Source organism: Agelaius phoeniceus, chromosome 10, assembly GCF_051311805.1.
Source record: "Agelaius phoeniceus isolate bAgePho1 chromosome 10, bAgePho1.hap1, whole genome shotgun sequence".
NCBI lineage: Eukaryota > Metazoa > Chordata > Aves > Passeriformes > Icteridae > Agelaius > Agelaius phoeniceus.
This window is the reverse complement of record NC_135274.1, coordinates 21,565,246-21,579,359: the sequence shown is the minus strand read 5'-3', so window position 1 is coordinate 21,579,359 and position 14,114 is coordinate 21,565,246. Positions and strand designations below refer to the sequence as shown.

Genomic DNA, 14,114 nt, shown 5'->3' with positions numbered 1-14,114 from the left:
GTCTCATGTCCTGATTGCAGACTGTTGCCTTCTCAGATACAATTTGCAAATATATTTTGGAGTTTTATTTTAGGCAGGATGACTAGTTGAAAGTTATTTAATTGTGATTGATTGTGCATGGGATGTTTCTGTTGCCTTTATTTTGTGAACAACCTGAAAATAGTAGCTGAATGTTGAAGGACAAATGAAGGGCATTTGCTTGGATGGAAGGAGGGGATGTAGTGAGTCTGAACAGTTACAGAACTGAAGGTTGATGCTTCTAGAATTACATGTGTGTGTTTTGGAGAAATTGCCCTAATTCTAAGGAATGTACAATATTTATTAACATTAAATATTTAGTTTTATTCGATACTTGGAGTTTCTTTAGGGAATCTATTTCTGAAACCTTTTGGTGGATAGGCAGGAATTGTGAATATGGGAATATGAGCTTGACTGTGTCATTTTCATACCTGCAGCTTCCACAGGCCTGAGATCCTCCATAGTTTGTGTAGAATCCATTCATTAATATGGGTCAGGAGCTTGGTATTTGATAAAATAAATATATATAATTTAATAAAACCATTATTTGAGGTTAGTGAACTATGGCACTACCAACAGGTAGCATGAAGAGGAGAAGACTTTTCACCACAACCATTCTGTGGTGAAAATTTCATTTCATTTCAGCACAGCCATGCTGCTTTGGGTTTGCTTTCTGCCAAGCTTCTAAGAGCTCAGTTTAAGAGCTGCTTTCTTATCTGCACTGACTGCATCCTTATTTTGGTGGTTAGAAACATCCCTTCCTGGGTGTGCCACCTTTGATTTTTGTGTTGGGTTTTTTGGGTTTTTTCCCCACAATGGTGTCTTCCCTGAGTCTTTTTTTGCTGCCTTGTGAGTAAATCTCTGCCTTGTGTGTCTCTCAGGCAGTGAGTTGATACAGATGTATAATGCTGTTATTAAATCCTTCTCCTCAGTCAAGTGGGCTGGTGAGAATGTGATAAAACAAACATATTTCTGTTATTATTTTTAACCTATTTATCTTATTCTTTTTAATTGCCTCAGAATTTGCAAGAAAGCAAGGTTTAAAAATAGTGTCCAGCATCTTCAAGACCCCAGCTGCCACCTGCTTCATATACTTATTTGTATTTTTCCTTTGCAAGACCTATTTTCTTCTGTGTCATCCATGACTGGATGAAGTATACTCTTTTTTTCTGTTTCATTTTGGAGATAAGTAGAAGAAATTAGGATAAAAATTAGGACTGTCTTGATTGTTGCATTTTCAGAGTATTTGTCTTTTCTGTTTTGGGGGAGATTCTGTTAGAATTTTTAAGATGGAATGTTTACAACTCACTGAGCATCATCTTGGGACTTAGAAAACTAATAAGTTGCCTAACATAAAATAATTACTTTTCCTAAAAATGTTTGTTTTATTACCTACCCCTACTTCATTTCATGCATGGGGGAATACTACTGAACTCCACAATGCACATCACAATTTCTCCTAAATAGTCATATCTTTCAAACAGCATAGCTTGAAATGATTCGAGGAGTAAGTACCTCATTCAGCTGGATAAAACAACTCATTCTTTAGCAGTTTCCCAGTTTTAGGGTAAGAGGATTTACTGTGGCATAGCTAAACCAAGTAGACAAGTGCTCTTTTTCGGCACCTGATAAAAGGATGAGTCCTGTTTTGTTTTTGAGCAGAATTATCCTACCACAGGAAAGCAGTTTATCAAATACGAGTAGTTGGGGGTGGGGTGTTTCACTTTTCAAAAAGCTGGTATGTGTAAAATGAGGATTATGTCATGTTGGAAGCATTTCTAAAAACAGAAATGAGAAATAATAGGAAATTTAATCTTTATTCATTTTTGGAGGTATTAGAAATGTTGTGACTAAAACAGGCCTTCATGCATCATAAATGGTCTGTTAGCTTCTGAATAGATTATTAGGAGGGTGGAATGTCTGGATTCAATAGGATTCTTCACCATTATTTTGAGGTTGTATTTATTCAATATTTAATTTTATATTAGAAGTTAGGCTCTCAATTAGTTGAGCCCCAGTCCACTAATAAAACAAAAAATAACTACTCTGAGCTAGTATTGCTGCACTGTATTGATGAGATTTTATTAATACTGCAGATTATTTTGCTTTTTATTACAAATTTTACTTAAGTGTAAGGGTGCAGAATAGAGGAAGGGGTAAGAATAATTTGCATAACTGTTTTTATCATTTAATGTGCACCTATTACTTTCTGGATTGTATTGCCAAAACGTTACAACTTTGTTCTAAACTCTTCCAGTGAATTATTGACTTCATTTGGCCAGAGATGAGCCATGTGTAGTTTGACTTAAAAGAAGATTTAATTCACTTTTTCTTTGTCGTTTTAGCTGGAGGTAAAGGTGGTATAAGCTGTGCAGACCTCTGGGTGCTAGGCTATACATGCTATTTCCAGAATATGATAACCTTTGAGCTTTGACATATCTGTATTTCATGTGGAAGATGTGTGATGGAAGCCCATGAAACTCTGTTCTATTACACCCAGCTGCTCCTTCATTATGCAATTTCTTACACGTACTCTCAATGCATGAATGTACTTAATAGCTTTGGCACTGAGTCCAACTTTTAAAATTTGAAGCAAAGCACATGGTTTGCAGCCTGTTTGGGGCAGCAGGGAGTCAACTTCTGTTTTCCACATAATTAAAAAATGAGCTGTGCTTTTGCAGGGCCTTTTTCTGTCTCTGTCTTGCTGGGCACGTGTTTCCTGGGAAAGACCAGTGAGCCTCTCTTGAAGATGCAGTTTGCATCCATAAATTAACTAAGAACATCCAAGGGCAGTTGCTAAACACATTAATAATTGTGCAAACATGTAGTTTTGTTGTTTACAGAGCAGTGGGTAGCACCCTGGAGAAGCAGAGAGCCAAAGGGATGTGCAGAGCAGCAGCACATGAATGTAGATGGGCAGGGAGCTCATTTCCACACTGACATCCTGCAGAAGCAAATGATCTTCGTGATCTTCATGTTTGGGTATTGATTTTGCCTCAGGAAAAGTCAGTGTGCTTTCTCTCATACAAATAATGACAGCCCTGATTTTTGCTTTGGAGAATAGGTGAGGAAGGCATTGGGTCCAAAGGAATTAGAGAGAGGAATCCCTAGAAATCAACCTAGGTATAACCTCCCATAACCTCTCAAGCCATAAGACTTCTGAGACACTAATAACCAATGTATCTAAGGACATATGTGTCAGTACAAATTAAAATAAAGATAAGAGCTGCAGAAAGAGGTAAAAAATTTATGAACTTGCACACCCTGGTAAATACCCTTTCCATATCTGAGGTTAATTCTTTAAAACTGGAGGCATGAGATTAGGTAAAACATAAAATACCTTTCCCTAGTATGAAATCTTTACGTGATTTTATCCTACTTTTCAAATACAGGAAAAAAATTATATTGGCTAAATAGTTTTCTAGCTTTTTAGATATTAAAAAACCCCCATCTATTTCAGAAGAAACAGTGAAGTGTGAGCTTTCCTGTTCTACATTCCATTACTTGGTGTTAAATCTGATGTTTTCCTAGTCAGAAATGTCTATAACTTTGGCTGGCCTTTCCACATACTTGGTTTGTACAGCACTGATCACATATTGCAGACTTGGAAACTTTTCTGAAGAATTTATAAAGACAGGAATCTTGGCAAAGTTTTTGTATGGTTTCAACTTGAATGTTGAGATGCAAACTCACACAGATACAGTTTTTTTAAGGGTAAATACTTTCCTAAAATACCCATGCTCAGGAATCTACTAAAATTTCACACATCCTACACATCCAGAACAACTGTTGCTAGAATTTAAACAGTTTGTGTAGGGATACCCAAAAGCAGAACTGTTGCCTTTGGCAATGAATCCATACTTAAGTTACAAAACTGAACTGAAAGAGAAAACTTTTCCATCTTGTACTGCTCCTCTTATTTTAATTTTTAAACACTTATGTAATATTCTTGTGTCTTTTTGTACTTGTGTTTTATGTGAGCACTGGGTACAGATTTAGAGGTTCCAGAATGTCCTCAATGATGTCCTGAGCGGTTCATAACTTTCTAAAATAGTAATGTACAAGACTGATTATCCTCTTACTTTGTTTTCACCAGAATTTATTGCTACAAATGTATGAGAAAAATGCCCTTGGTTATTCTTAAATTTTATATTTTAAAAAAAATACTTGAAAACTCATCTTGAAATATTTTTCCATTACTGCCAGTGCTTGACATTTAAAAATAACTTAGAACTTGTTCTATATTTTCTTGCAGAGTCCCAACGGAAGAGCTGAAAATCTTCCATGTTCTAAACACTTTTAGATCCAAGTGACTCTAAATAATTTTAAAAATATATATTAATAGAAAAGTATACACATCAGAGCATAGTCTGTTATCACTGTAGTTATCTGAGTATAATGCTTGGATAACTGATGGATTAAAATAAAATACTTCAGTAGTTAGGTTAAGATTGCTCAGGAGTCACAAAATAAAACTGTGTATTGGTGGAGTTTGTGCTACCTGTGTATTTTCAGAAGTGACCAGTAAAATCACTCATTCTCTGAAATAATTTACAAGACTCTAATTATTTTAAAGAAAATAAACAGAAGTGAATTAGTATCCTTTACACAGTTTTAAATAAATTCCTCTAGCTAATGAGGGGAATGTCTTACCAGAATCAGCATCTCTTATAACCACTGGGAAAAAAGAGGGGGTGTAGTTTATCATAGGTTATGAATTGTGAATTAAAACCACAAAAAAATTATCTGTCAGGTTGAACTTTCAAGATCTTTGCTATTACAGACATTGCTGATTGGAAGTTGGGGTAAGGCAATTGCAGGACTCAGATGCTTGTGCTTGTGCAAACAACTTTGTTTCCATGCAAGGAGCACTCTCAGTGATGTGTGGCTGTAACTGTAGCCTGAATTTTGTCTCCTCTTTGCAGGCAGAGCTTGTTGATGTCCAGTATGGGACCATGGAAGACCTGATCCGGATTCAAGCCATCACAAACGTGACCAAAAAAATTGCACTTTTGAAGCTCGGACAATCTCCTTTGCTTTATAAGGTTAGTTACCCATCAGCTGAATTATTTATTTGGTGGTTTGGTGGGGGTTTTTTTGCCCTTTTTTTTTTCCTTTTTTTTTTTTTCTGTTTCAAAATACAAAAACAAAGAGTTTCCCATTTTCCCCAATAAGTCAGGACTTATTAACATTCAAATTCTTCCTCAATACTCACCCATGTCACTCTGAAGTGCCTTTTATGTGTTAAGAGTTGTTTATTTTTCTGTATATTTTGCAGTGCCCCAGTACTCAGCTGTATTTTCTCTGAGTGTACTAGAAGCCTTTTGACAAACAAAGAAATCACTGAAAGAACTAATAAAGCAGGAGGGATTGTGTCTGGAGACAGCGTACATGGGTGCATGTGTATCCATCCTCTCCAACCCCAGCTCTGGCAGAGAGCACAGAGCAGGAGCTCATTAATCCACTTTTGCACTAAACATAATAAACCACTCAACATAGAAACCACATTTAAACTCTAAACATCCAGTAACTGCCTTCTGTTGCAAATATCTTATAAACAAAATTGCTGGGTTGACTTTCAGAAAATACAGAAAGTATAGTAGCTCAGTAAATGCTTCAACAATTCATTCCCAATTCACAAAAGCAATTATAAAAGAGCAGTGACTCCAGATCTTGCAGTTAAGTAAATCGGGACCTGCTCTGTTGGCCATAGAAAGCACAGCCAGGACTTCAGTACAGATTCAAAAAACAACCACTTAATTTTTTTTTCTACAGGAATAAGATTTGTCTCAATAAAAATGCCATTTTCAACTGAGTAGCTTTAGCTGTTTATTTAAATTATTTAGATGCAATTTAATTACGCCTGCGAAAGGTCAGTTGTCATTGCCGGGACTCGGTTGTTGCCCATCATTTCCAGCAATAGATCTGATCCTGCATTTCACTGCTGACAAAGCCAATGAAACAGCAATCAGGGCTCATAAGGCAGGGATTTGATAAAGATGTAAAGTTTGCTGTAGCAGCACTGTCTGTGAGATGGACTTTTTACCAATTTGTGTTGCTGTGAACACTCGCTGTGTCTGAATTACCAAGCAGCCTGGAGGAGAAGAGAAAACAGAAGGTGCTGAGGACAAGGCACATCTCAGGAGTTTTTGTGTGTGTTGGCTGTAGCCTGGTCCCAAATGTGGGCTGTTAAATGGCTGAGGTGCATCAGCTCCATTTCTGGAGCTCCAAAAGAATCAATTTTGCACATTCAGGGTCTGTTACACAGCACAAAGCAAAGTGTGGTGTGATCAGGAGACTGACTCAAATGTGTGCTCAGGGTCTGAGGTGAAATTACCACCACCCAAACCTACTTTCCATGTTCTCCTCACAGAGGGTTTGCCTTTTTTCTTGAGCCTGTAAACTACCCCTTTCTAGAATATAATTTGTGTCTCTTTGGCCGTGGAATAATTGTGAGCTTTACTTTGCTCGTAACTATCAGTAAAGGTGTAGAAAGATTATCAGAAGTAGATTCTCCTTTTCTAAGGAATATTTGATGTGAAATATTGCCTTAAGCTGCAAGTCCTGCTGGTTTAAATGAGCCCAGTATCTCTCTGCTGAATCCACTCTTTGTATCTTTTTCTCTCCCCTAATGTTTATGTTTCTGTACTTACTGAGTCTCAAATTTCTGTTTCAGCTGATACTTCCCTCTCCCTATATTTTCCTTATCTCTGCCTTCCATGTGCTTGGTTTTACATCACATTAAAACAGAGCACTAGTTCATAAGAGAGCTGTGGCTATATAAACATATATACTTAGTGGGTTTCTTTCCACTTTTTGTATTTAACTTGTATTTTTCATGTTAATTTCCTTTAATTTTTTCATTATTATTACTTTATATTATGCAAGTATCTCACTCTGGATTTGAGTCTTATTATTATAGACCCTGCACTGAGGTTCCATCTTCATAACAGTTTCTAATTATGTCTCTATTTTTCAGTTGTATCTCCCTTGCACATTTATGCTTTTTGTCTTTCTCTCTTTACTGCTGTTTTTCATGTGTTCTTTTTTCCTATTTTCCCCTTTCGCATATTTAATTTGCTTTTTAAAAAATGTTTGATTGTTCTTTTTCTCTCTGCTGAGTCCTTTGGAAAAAAACCTGAAAGAAATAATAAACTACTGCTGGCAGAAAAAAAATCACCATGAAAACTGAACAACATTTCTTTTGTTTTTACATCATATTAAGAGAAAAGATGTGCTGGTAGAAAAGAGCTTCATGTTCAAGGGGCTAATTTACAGAACTAAGTCCAAGTGATGGAAATTTGAATATTTGGAAATATACTTATGACAGTATTTTTGCTGTGTAGATTTAGTTTCTAGGGATTGGATAAGGTACAAAATTGGGGGAGGATTAAGGTTGAAAATAATTTGGAGCTTGTACTTTTCAGTCTTTCAGGCTGTGCCCATCTCTCATATCTTTAGACACTGAAAACAACAGAGTTCAGAGCTTGGAATAATTTGAAATTGGAATGTACAAGGAATTTGGAGTAGGCAGAAAAGCCTGAAGTTAATGTGCTGTTAAAATATGCAGTTTAGTCTTAAACATGAGTAATTCTGATTAAATTCTGTAAGGTTCATAAATTTAAGCTGCTTTGTGAGAACAAGATTTGCAGAAATCTGACCTGGAGTAATTTTTGCAATTGGATATAGTTTTCAGATTTCACCGGGAGTGTTGTGTTTCTGTTCCACTGGATCAGAAGGTGGTTTCTGGTCAGGATGAGAGGGGCAGCAGCCCTGGCAGTGGCACCTGTCCAGAGCCACAGAGACACATCCTGATCCCTTAAGCTGGACCTTTTCAAACAAAGAATGTGTTACCTCAGCCACATCATAAATTACAGCTATAAAGAGAAAGAACCTGGGCCCTACCTTTGCAGCAGGGTATCAACAAGAGCAGTGACTCTGGGGAGGGAAAAAACCCAAAACAAAATAAAAAACTAGGAGCTTACATTGCTATGTTAAAAAAAAAAAAAAGATAAAAATGTGTTATGTATTTTATATATATATAAATATCAGAGTGGAGCAGGGGCTTGAGAAGGGGTTTTCACCATTTGCAGCTGATCTTGCTCACTAAGATCAGTTAGTGAGCAAGACTCTATTATAGATTAATATAGAAAGTGAGGGAAAAGGAATGGTAGAAATGCTTCAAGGAGCAGGCAAGAGTATTGCAAAGGCAAAATCCTTTTCAAATGCAGCTGGAAGGTTCAGGAATTTCCTACACCCAGCACCTGGAGTGGCAATTTCCTATAGCAAGGCAGAGTGAGGCAGGGGGCTGAGCTGGGGAGCACTCATGTGACAGGGAACTTGGCATAACCAAGTCTTTTTGGTCTCATTAGCCACAATAATTCACAGTGCTGGAAAACTGACAGAAGGAGAAAATTCAAACTGTTCCAACAGCTCCTGAAGGGATCTTGTGACTCCTCTGAGACAATTGTAAGATCTGGATTGCTGCTGAACAAAGAGGCGGCTGGATTAAGGAAGAAGAAAAGTTTTCTTAAGCAGGGAGCTGAAATGAGACAAATGTAGAAGAGAAGTGAGGCACAACCTCTGGAGGGAATTGTCATGAAAAGAACACATTTTCTCACACCTTGAGATGGAAGGTGGCTGTCTCCTGGTGTCCTGGCTAGAAGGAAAATTTGTGTTTTGGTGGAACTCTGGTTACTGGGGTCACTGGTGAGGTTGAGTAGCCAGTCACAGGAGGTCAGAGCAGCCTCCTGATGTCCTTGATCCAGGAGTGTGACCGTGGTCACAAGGGTTTTCAGGATGAAGAAGAGACGAGAATGTTGACTCCATGATCAGAAGCTTGATTTATTATTTTATGATATATGTTACATAAGGACTATACTCAAAAAGAAATAGAAAGGAAAAGGTTTCTTCAGAAGCTAGCTAAGTTAAGAATAGAAAAGAATGAATAACAAAGATTTGTGTCTCAGACAGAGAGCAAGAGTTAGCTTTGCTATGAGTGGTCAGTAAATCCAAACATCCACAGGAGACCAATCACAGGTCTACCTGTTGCATTCCACAGCAGCAGATAGCCATTGCTTACTTTGGTTGCTGAAACTGCAGCTTCTCACAAGGAAAAATCCTAAGAAAGGATTTTTCATGAAAGATGTCTGCGACACAGGAGGGTCTATAAATGTGGCTGCTGAACGATGGTGATGTTTATTACCAGTGATTAGGCAAATCACTCCTGTGGTGTAGAGCACCTTCTGGAGAAAGAACACCTTGAGCTGCCCACGGTGTTTGCAGATAACTTATTCTAATAGTGAAAAATATGTGCTGGGAGAGAGATTGGTAAAAGCACCTTGGTAGCACCCAGCTCCTGTGCCCCAGAGCCCATCTGAGTGTGTGCCACTGCTCCGAGCGTGCTGAGGAAACCAGAGGAGGCTTTTTCAGGGAGAACTGCACAATGGTTTCAATATCCAGCCTCTGGAAATGTCATTACCAGATTCAATTTTTGAAAAATGTTGTATGTCTTGATCATGATTTAATCTTTAGGGGTTGCAATTCGTGAAAAAGCCATAATTTTTGTCTTAAATTAACTTTTAATAGAGTAACAAAAGCCCTGAAGGCCAAACCACTTCATCTTTAAAATGTCCACATATTAGCATTTTTTCCACATCCATTATATGAAGATGTTGTTCTACTGTGTAAATATCTGTATTTATTTTAATAATTTAGTGCCTTCATAAATATTCATAAAATTGCTTTTTAACTGTCATAAAGTTTAGGAATGTGGAGACTTGGATGTTTATGCAGAGGTTATTGGCAGGACCTTATAGATAAGGGTGTGCTAAATAGAAAATATTAAAGATTCCCAGAATAAAGGTAATTTGCAAAAGGGCTTCAGTTTAACAACTGTGTTAATTTTAAATAAGTTTACTTTAGAAAAAGTAATTTCACTTTTCTACAATGTCTACATTGTTTATTTCCTTGTTCCCTCTGGTACTTTTTATGGCTAGCACATACAATTGTGAAGATGATAGCTTGCATTGTAAATCTTCATTTAACGAGGATCCTCCCTTTCCTTCCATCCCTTCCTCCCTCCCTAGAGATAAACAAATATATGTGTGTATGTTTATATACATATATACAGTGTGTGCATATAAATATACAAATAAAAACTATAGTAAAACCCCAAACATTTTAAAGGGAACATAAACACTTGATATGCATTTCATTATTAAGGACACTGGGGTTTTGGTTGGGATTTTTTGTGATCTTTTTTGGATGGTAGAATTTTTTCCAAGGCTCCTAAAGTCTTTATATACACACATTTCCCCATATGAGTGCCATGGGACTTTTAATGATATTATATCCCTTCCTAAAGCCCTTCTCAAAAAGTCAAGCCACAGATATGGGCAGTATAAATAAAAATCATAGAGACATGTAAAACTGTACCTGGGGATCTGGATCTGAAGGGATTATCTAGTAACATCCACTGGATGTTATAGCATCGTGTTTTTCAGGTTTTCTCTAATTCACCACCCTCTTAAAATCTCATCTCAACTCCCAAAATCCTGAGTTTCTTTTGATAGTCCAAAGTGAATTCAGGCTGATTCATTCAAATTGTTGGTGCAGAGTTTGCTAAGTAGCCAGTTTATATTTTTACAGGGTATGCTAGTTCTTACTTTGTCTTGAAGGAAGCACTAGTGGCTTTGTGATCCTTTTTCCTTAGCCTTTGTCTCCCCTGAATTTATCAGAGATTCTCTCCTTTGAGTTAGTTGCTTTTATTCTTTATCCTTTTTCTCTTCCCCCAAGGACTAGATTTAGTGTACTCATGTTCTTAATCTTCCCCTTCCTCAAACAGCCTCTTTAATCTGTGAGGTATCACACAGCCTAAGGAATGGACCCTTTGCATTTCTTCTCTACTTCCTGTGTAAGCAAATTCTACCTAGGCCTTCAAAAAATGTAAAATAATATTAACAATAACTATTATTATTATTATTATTATTATTATTATTATTATTACCCAAAAGGTGTTCATGTAATTGAGATTTCACACTCATCAGTCCTGTGTTTTGAATGATTATTTCTGAATCTCTTTCTGATTTTTGATTCATGGAATCCTGCAGAAGCTATTTTGCTCTTTAGCGAATACTGAAAAATTTTATGTTTGTTTCAAAGAAAGACCATTGGCCTTCCTTCATCAGAAAGGGAGACATTTAAGACATTGGTAGACACTGTTCTCAGTTATATTCCTCTTGCTCTGACTGATGGCAGTGCTTTCATGTTCCTTTTGAACAGAAGGAACAAGCCATAATAATTAGAGGAGCCTGGAGACACCCTGCCCCCATATCATAAATCTGATCTGGGTTGGGTGGACTAAGAAATGCACCCCAGCCCACTGAGGAAATGTACCAGAGTTAAAAAACCAAATCTCTCTGCACAGGTTTATGACCTAATGCTTCATCCTGAAGTCATATTTTAATTCTTTATTGGTAAACTTAGTTTAAACATAGCTGGGTGCAAAAAGATGGAAATTACCAATTGTGATACATTTTCCCCTCAGTGTGAGGTACTACAGGAAAGAAAATCAAGAAGTCCCACTGACGTGAGAAATCTACAGCTGGTGACTAAAAAAACAGTCAAATAGGAAGTCCCAAACGGTGTTTTTGTATTTCTGATTGGAACCAAGTCACAGTGAGCTCCTGTGTTCAGTTCCTAGAGGGCTGTTAGTTTCCACAATAATTTTTAGCTGAGCATGTCAATTTTCCTCCAACTTCATCCAGCATTTGAAGGATGATGTACTGTGACCTGTGCCACCTGAAAGTGAAACAGAGCCAGTGCAGTTATAAATCCAATCTGTATCTGTCCACATGAGTATGAAATAGTTGACAAAAATTTGCTCTCTTATCCCCTTAGTCAAGTGCACTGCAGTAAATTAAAGAGGGAATTCTAACTCCACTTTTTACAGTAGAAATGGGAAAAAGTAATTTGCCCTTGTAAGCAGTAAGAAGAATATAAGGGGTGGGGTAGGAGAAAAGCAATTGATATCTGGAAGGAAGCATAATTACAGCACAACTTGTCAATATTCTCAAGTAATTAACATTTTGTTTGCATCAGTAAAAGGACTTCTGGTTATTAATCATTTCCTATTCGCTTACAAACCCCTGGATTTGATTGCATGGAAGGAGAGGTGTGCTATTAGCAGAGTAAACAAGGGGAAATGGAAGCTAGTGACCAATAGTAGGTATTGATTATTCTGCATTTCTGATGCCACACAATTTTCCCTGAATGTTTTGAGAAGGCACTGTTGGTTTGCAGATTTGTGTTCCCAGCTGTAGTTCCTATTCTCTCTTTTTCTTCTGTGTCAGTACAGAAATTTTTGAAGTCCTGCTGGTGAATCAAACTCTGAATTCCTCCTGATTTGACTCTGTGCATGGTCCTGTTCTCTTTAGTAACCCTAACCACTTAAATTTCTCTTGGGGAAGTGATTCTAAATATTCATATACTCAATTGGCTGTTTAATTGCACATTTGCTGCATGTATTGAATGTATCCTTTGAAAAATTAGTCCAGCTCCCATAATGGATTGCTCTTTCCTGAGGGGAAAGTGTTACAGGAGATCTCCTCCTTTTAGTGCAATAAAATTGAGTGAGACACTAAGTGGCTTCCATTCAAACATGGACATTGGCTGACTCATAAAGAATTCATTGTGGGGTCTTGTGAAGCCCTTGTCTGATTTTAGAGGTGTGAAACTCAAGCATAATTTTCTATTTTATCAAGCCCTTAAAAGTGAGTAGTAAATGCAATCATCCAATTTACTGTGTGAGTGCTGTGTCCTGATAAATGGTGCAAAGTCAAGTGAAATGGATTTGCTGTGAGGCAACTGTTCAGAAGCAGAGCTGAGCAAAGATATCCATTGCCTCACCCTGGATCCACACATGATCAGCTGCTTGTGTGCAGGGCAGTGGGAAACACAACTTTGTCTTTCCTTCAGACAATCCAAACATTTTCCATTTGCTCTTCCTGCAGAGCACTTGGTCATAGTTCTGCTTGTGGTCTTGGCCCTTCTTCTGTTGCTTGTGTAGGGAATTATTTTTCCTACCCAAGCTGAGAATTGAGCTCCTCTTTTGCATTAGTTGAGCTTGGATTTCACAAAAGGGCCATTGACAGACAAATTATCTAGGTCTTTGCCCAGCTCATGTGTTTGTTTTCCAGCACATTTCAACAACAGCTGAGAAAGGAGGGAAATAAAATTGAAGATCCATGAGCTTTGAGGAGGGATGAGGGGTGAATGGATAAAATCTCATCCTGCCAGAACAGATCTACCTGACTTTGGGCTCTTTCAAAGTGTGAGCCACTGGATTGGGTGAAGCAATGCCAGAAATCTTCAGAACTTCCCCCTCTAACAGCTCTGCAGAGGAGAGACAGAGACCAGCATGGTGCATCCTGCTTATATCTGATATTTTCTGGAATAGTGATCAGAGGAAAAGGTCATCTTTTTCAGGCAACAAGTGTTATATAAGTACTGCCCTCATTCTGTAGTGGGTTTGACTTGTATGGCATGTTCTATAGTAGCTGCTGGCTTCTTACTTTATTAAGGAGAAGTTATGATTCTTCTCTGACATTTTACGCTCTTTTAAGTCTTTTCTCCTCATTTCAGAATGTTTCATAGTAATCAGTTTATTTACATATCTGTGAACTGAGAAACTGGGTTGAAAGGTATCAAAAGTCACTATTCTTGAATAAAGTATTTATGTAAAACATGATTTAGGAGATTCTAGAAGTAAACAGTTCTATTCCTAGAATCAGTATTTCATTTGATAAACCAGGATGTCACAGATTACTCAACTGAAGAATGATTTTCATGCCTTGTGGCTCTTAAGGATATCCAGACCTTGATTTGATTTTTGCATTGGTTCTGTGCTTTAGAGACTCAACTCTGAGAGCTGGTTCACAAAATCAACACTTGTGATTTCTGCATGAAAATCTGAATTCTGCCTTTTCAAATACAATTTGTCACATGATCACACGTTTCTGCTTTGAGTAGAAACATGGATATGCTGAATGCTGAGATCCAATCTTTTCATTGGCATCCATGGAACCAGGGATATA

The 14,114-nt window shown here is 37.4% G+C and overlaps 1 protein-coding gene across 2 annotated transcripts in view; it reads left to right on the top strand.

Moving 5' to 3' along the window:
- NAALADL2 (N-acetylated alpha-linked acidic dipeptidase like 2) overlaps positions 1–14,114 on the top strand; it is a 405,646-nt gene that overhangs the window by 238,971 nt on the left and 152,561 nt on the right. For both annotated transcript variants that reach the window (XM_077184127.1, XM_077184126.1), the window contains one exon: positions 4,944–5,063. In XM_077184127.1, coding sequence (XP_077040242.1) covers positions 4,944–5,063 — 120 coding nt within the window. The remainder of the gene's footprint in view (positions 1–4,943; positions 5,064–14,114) is intronic.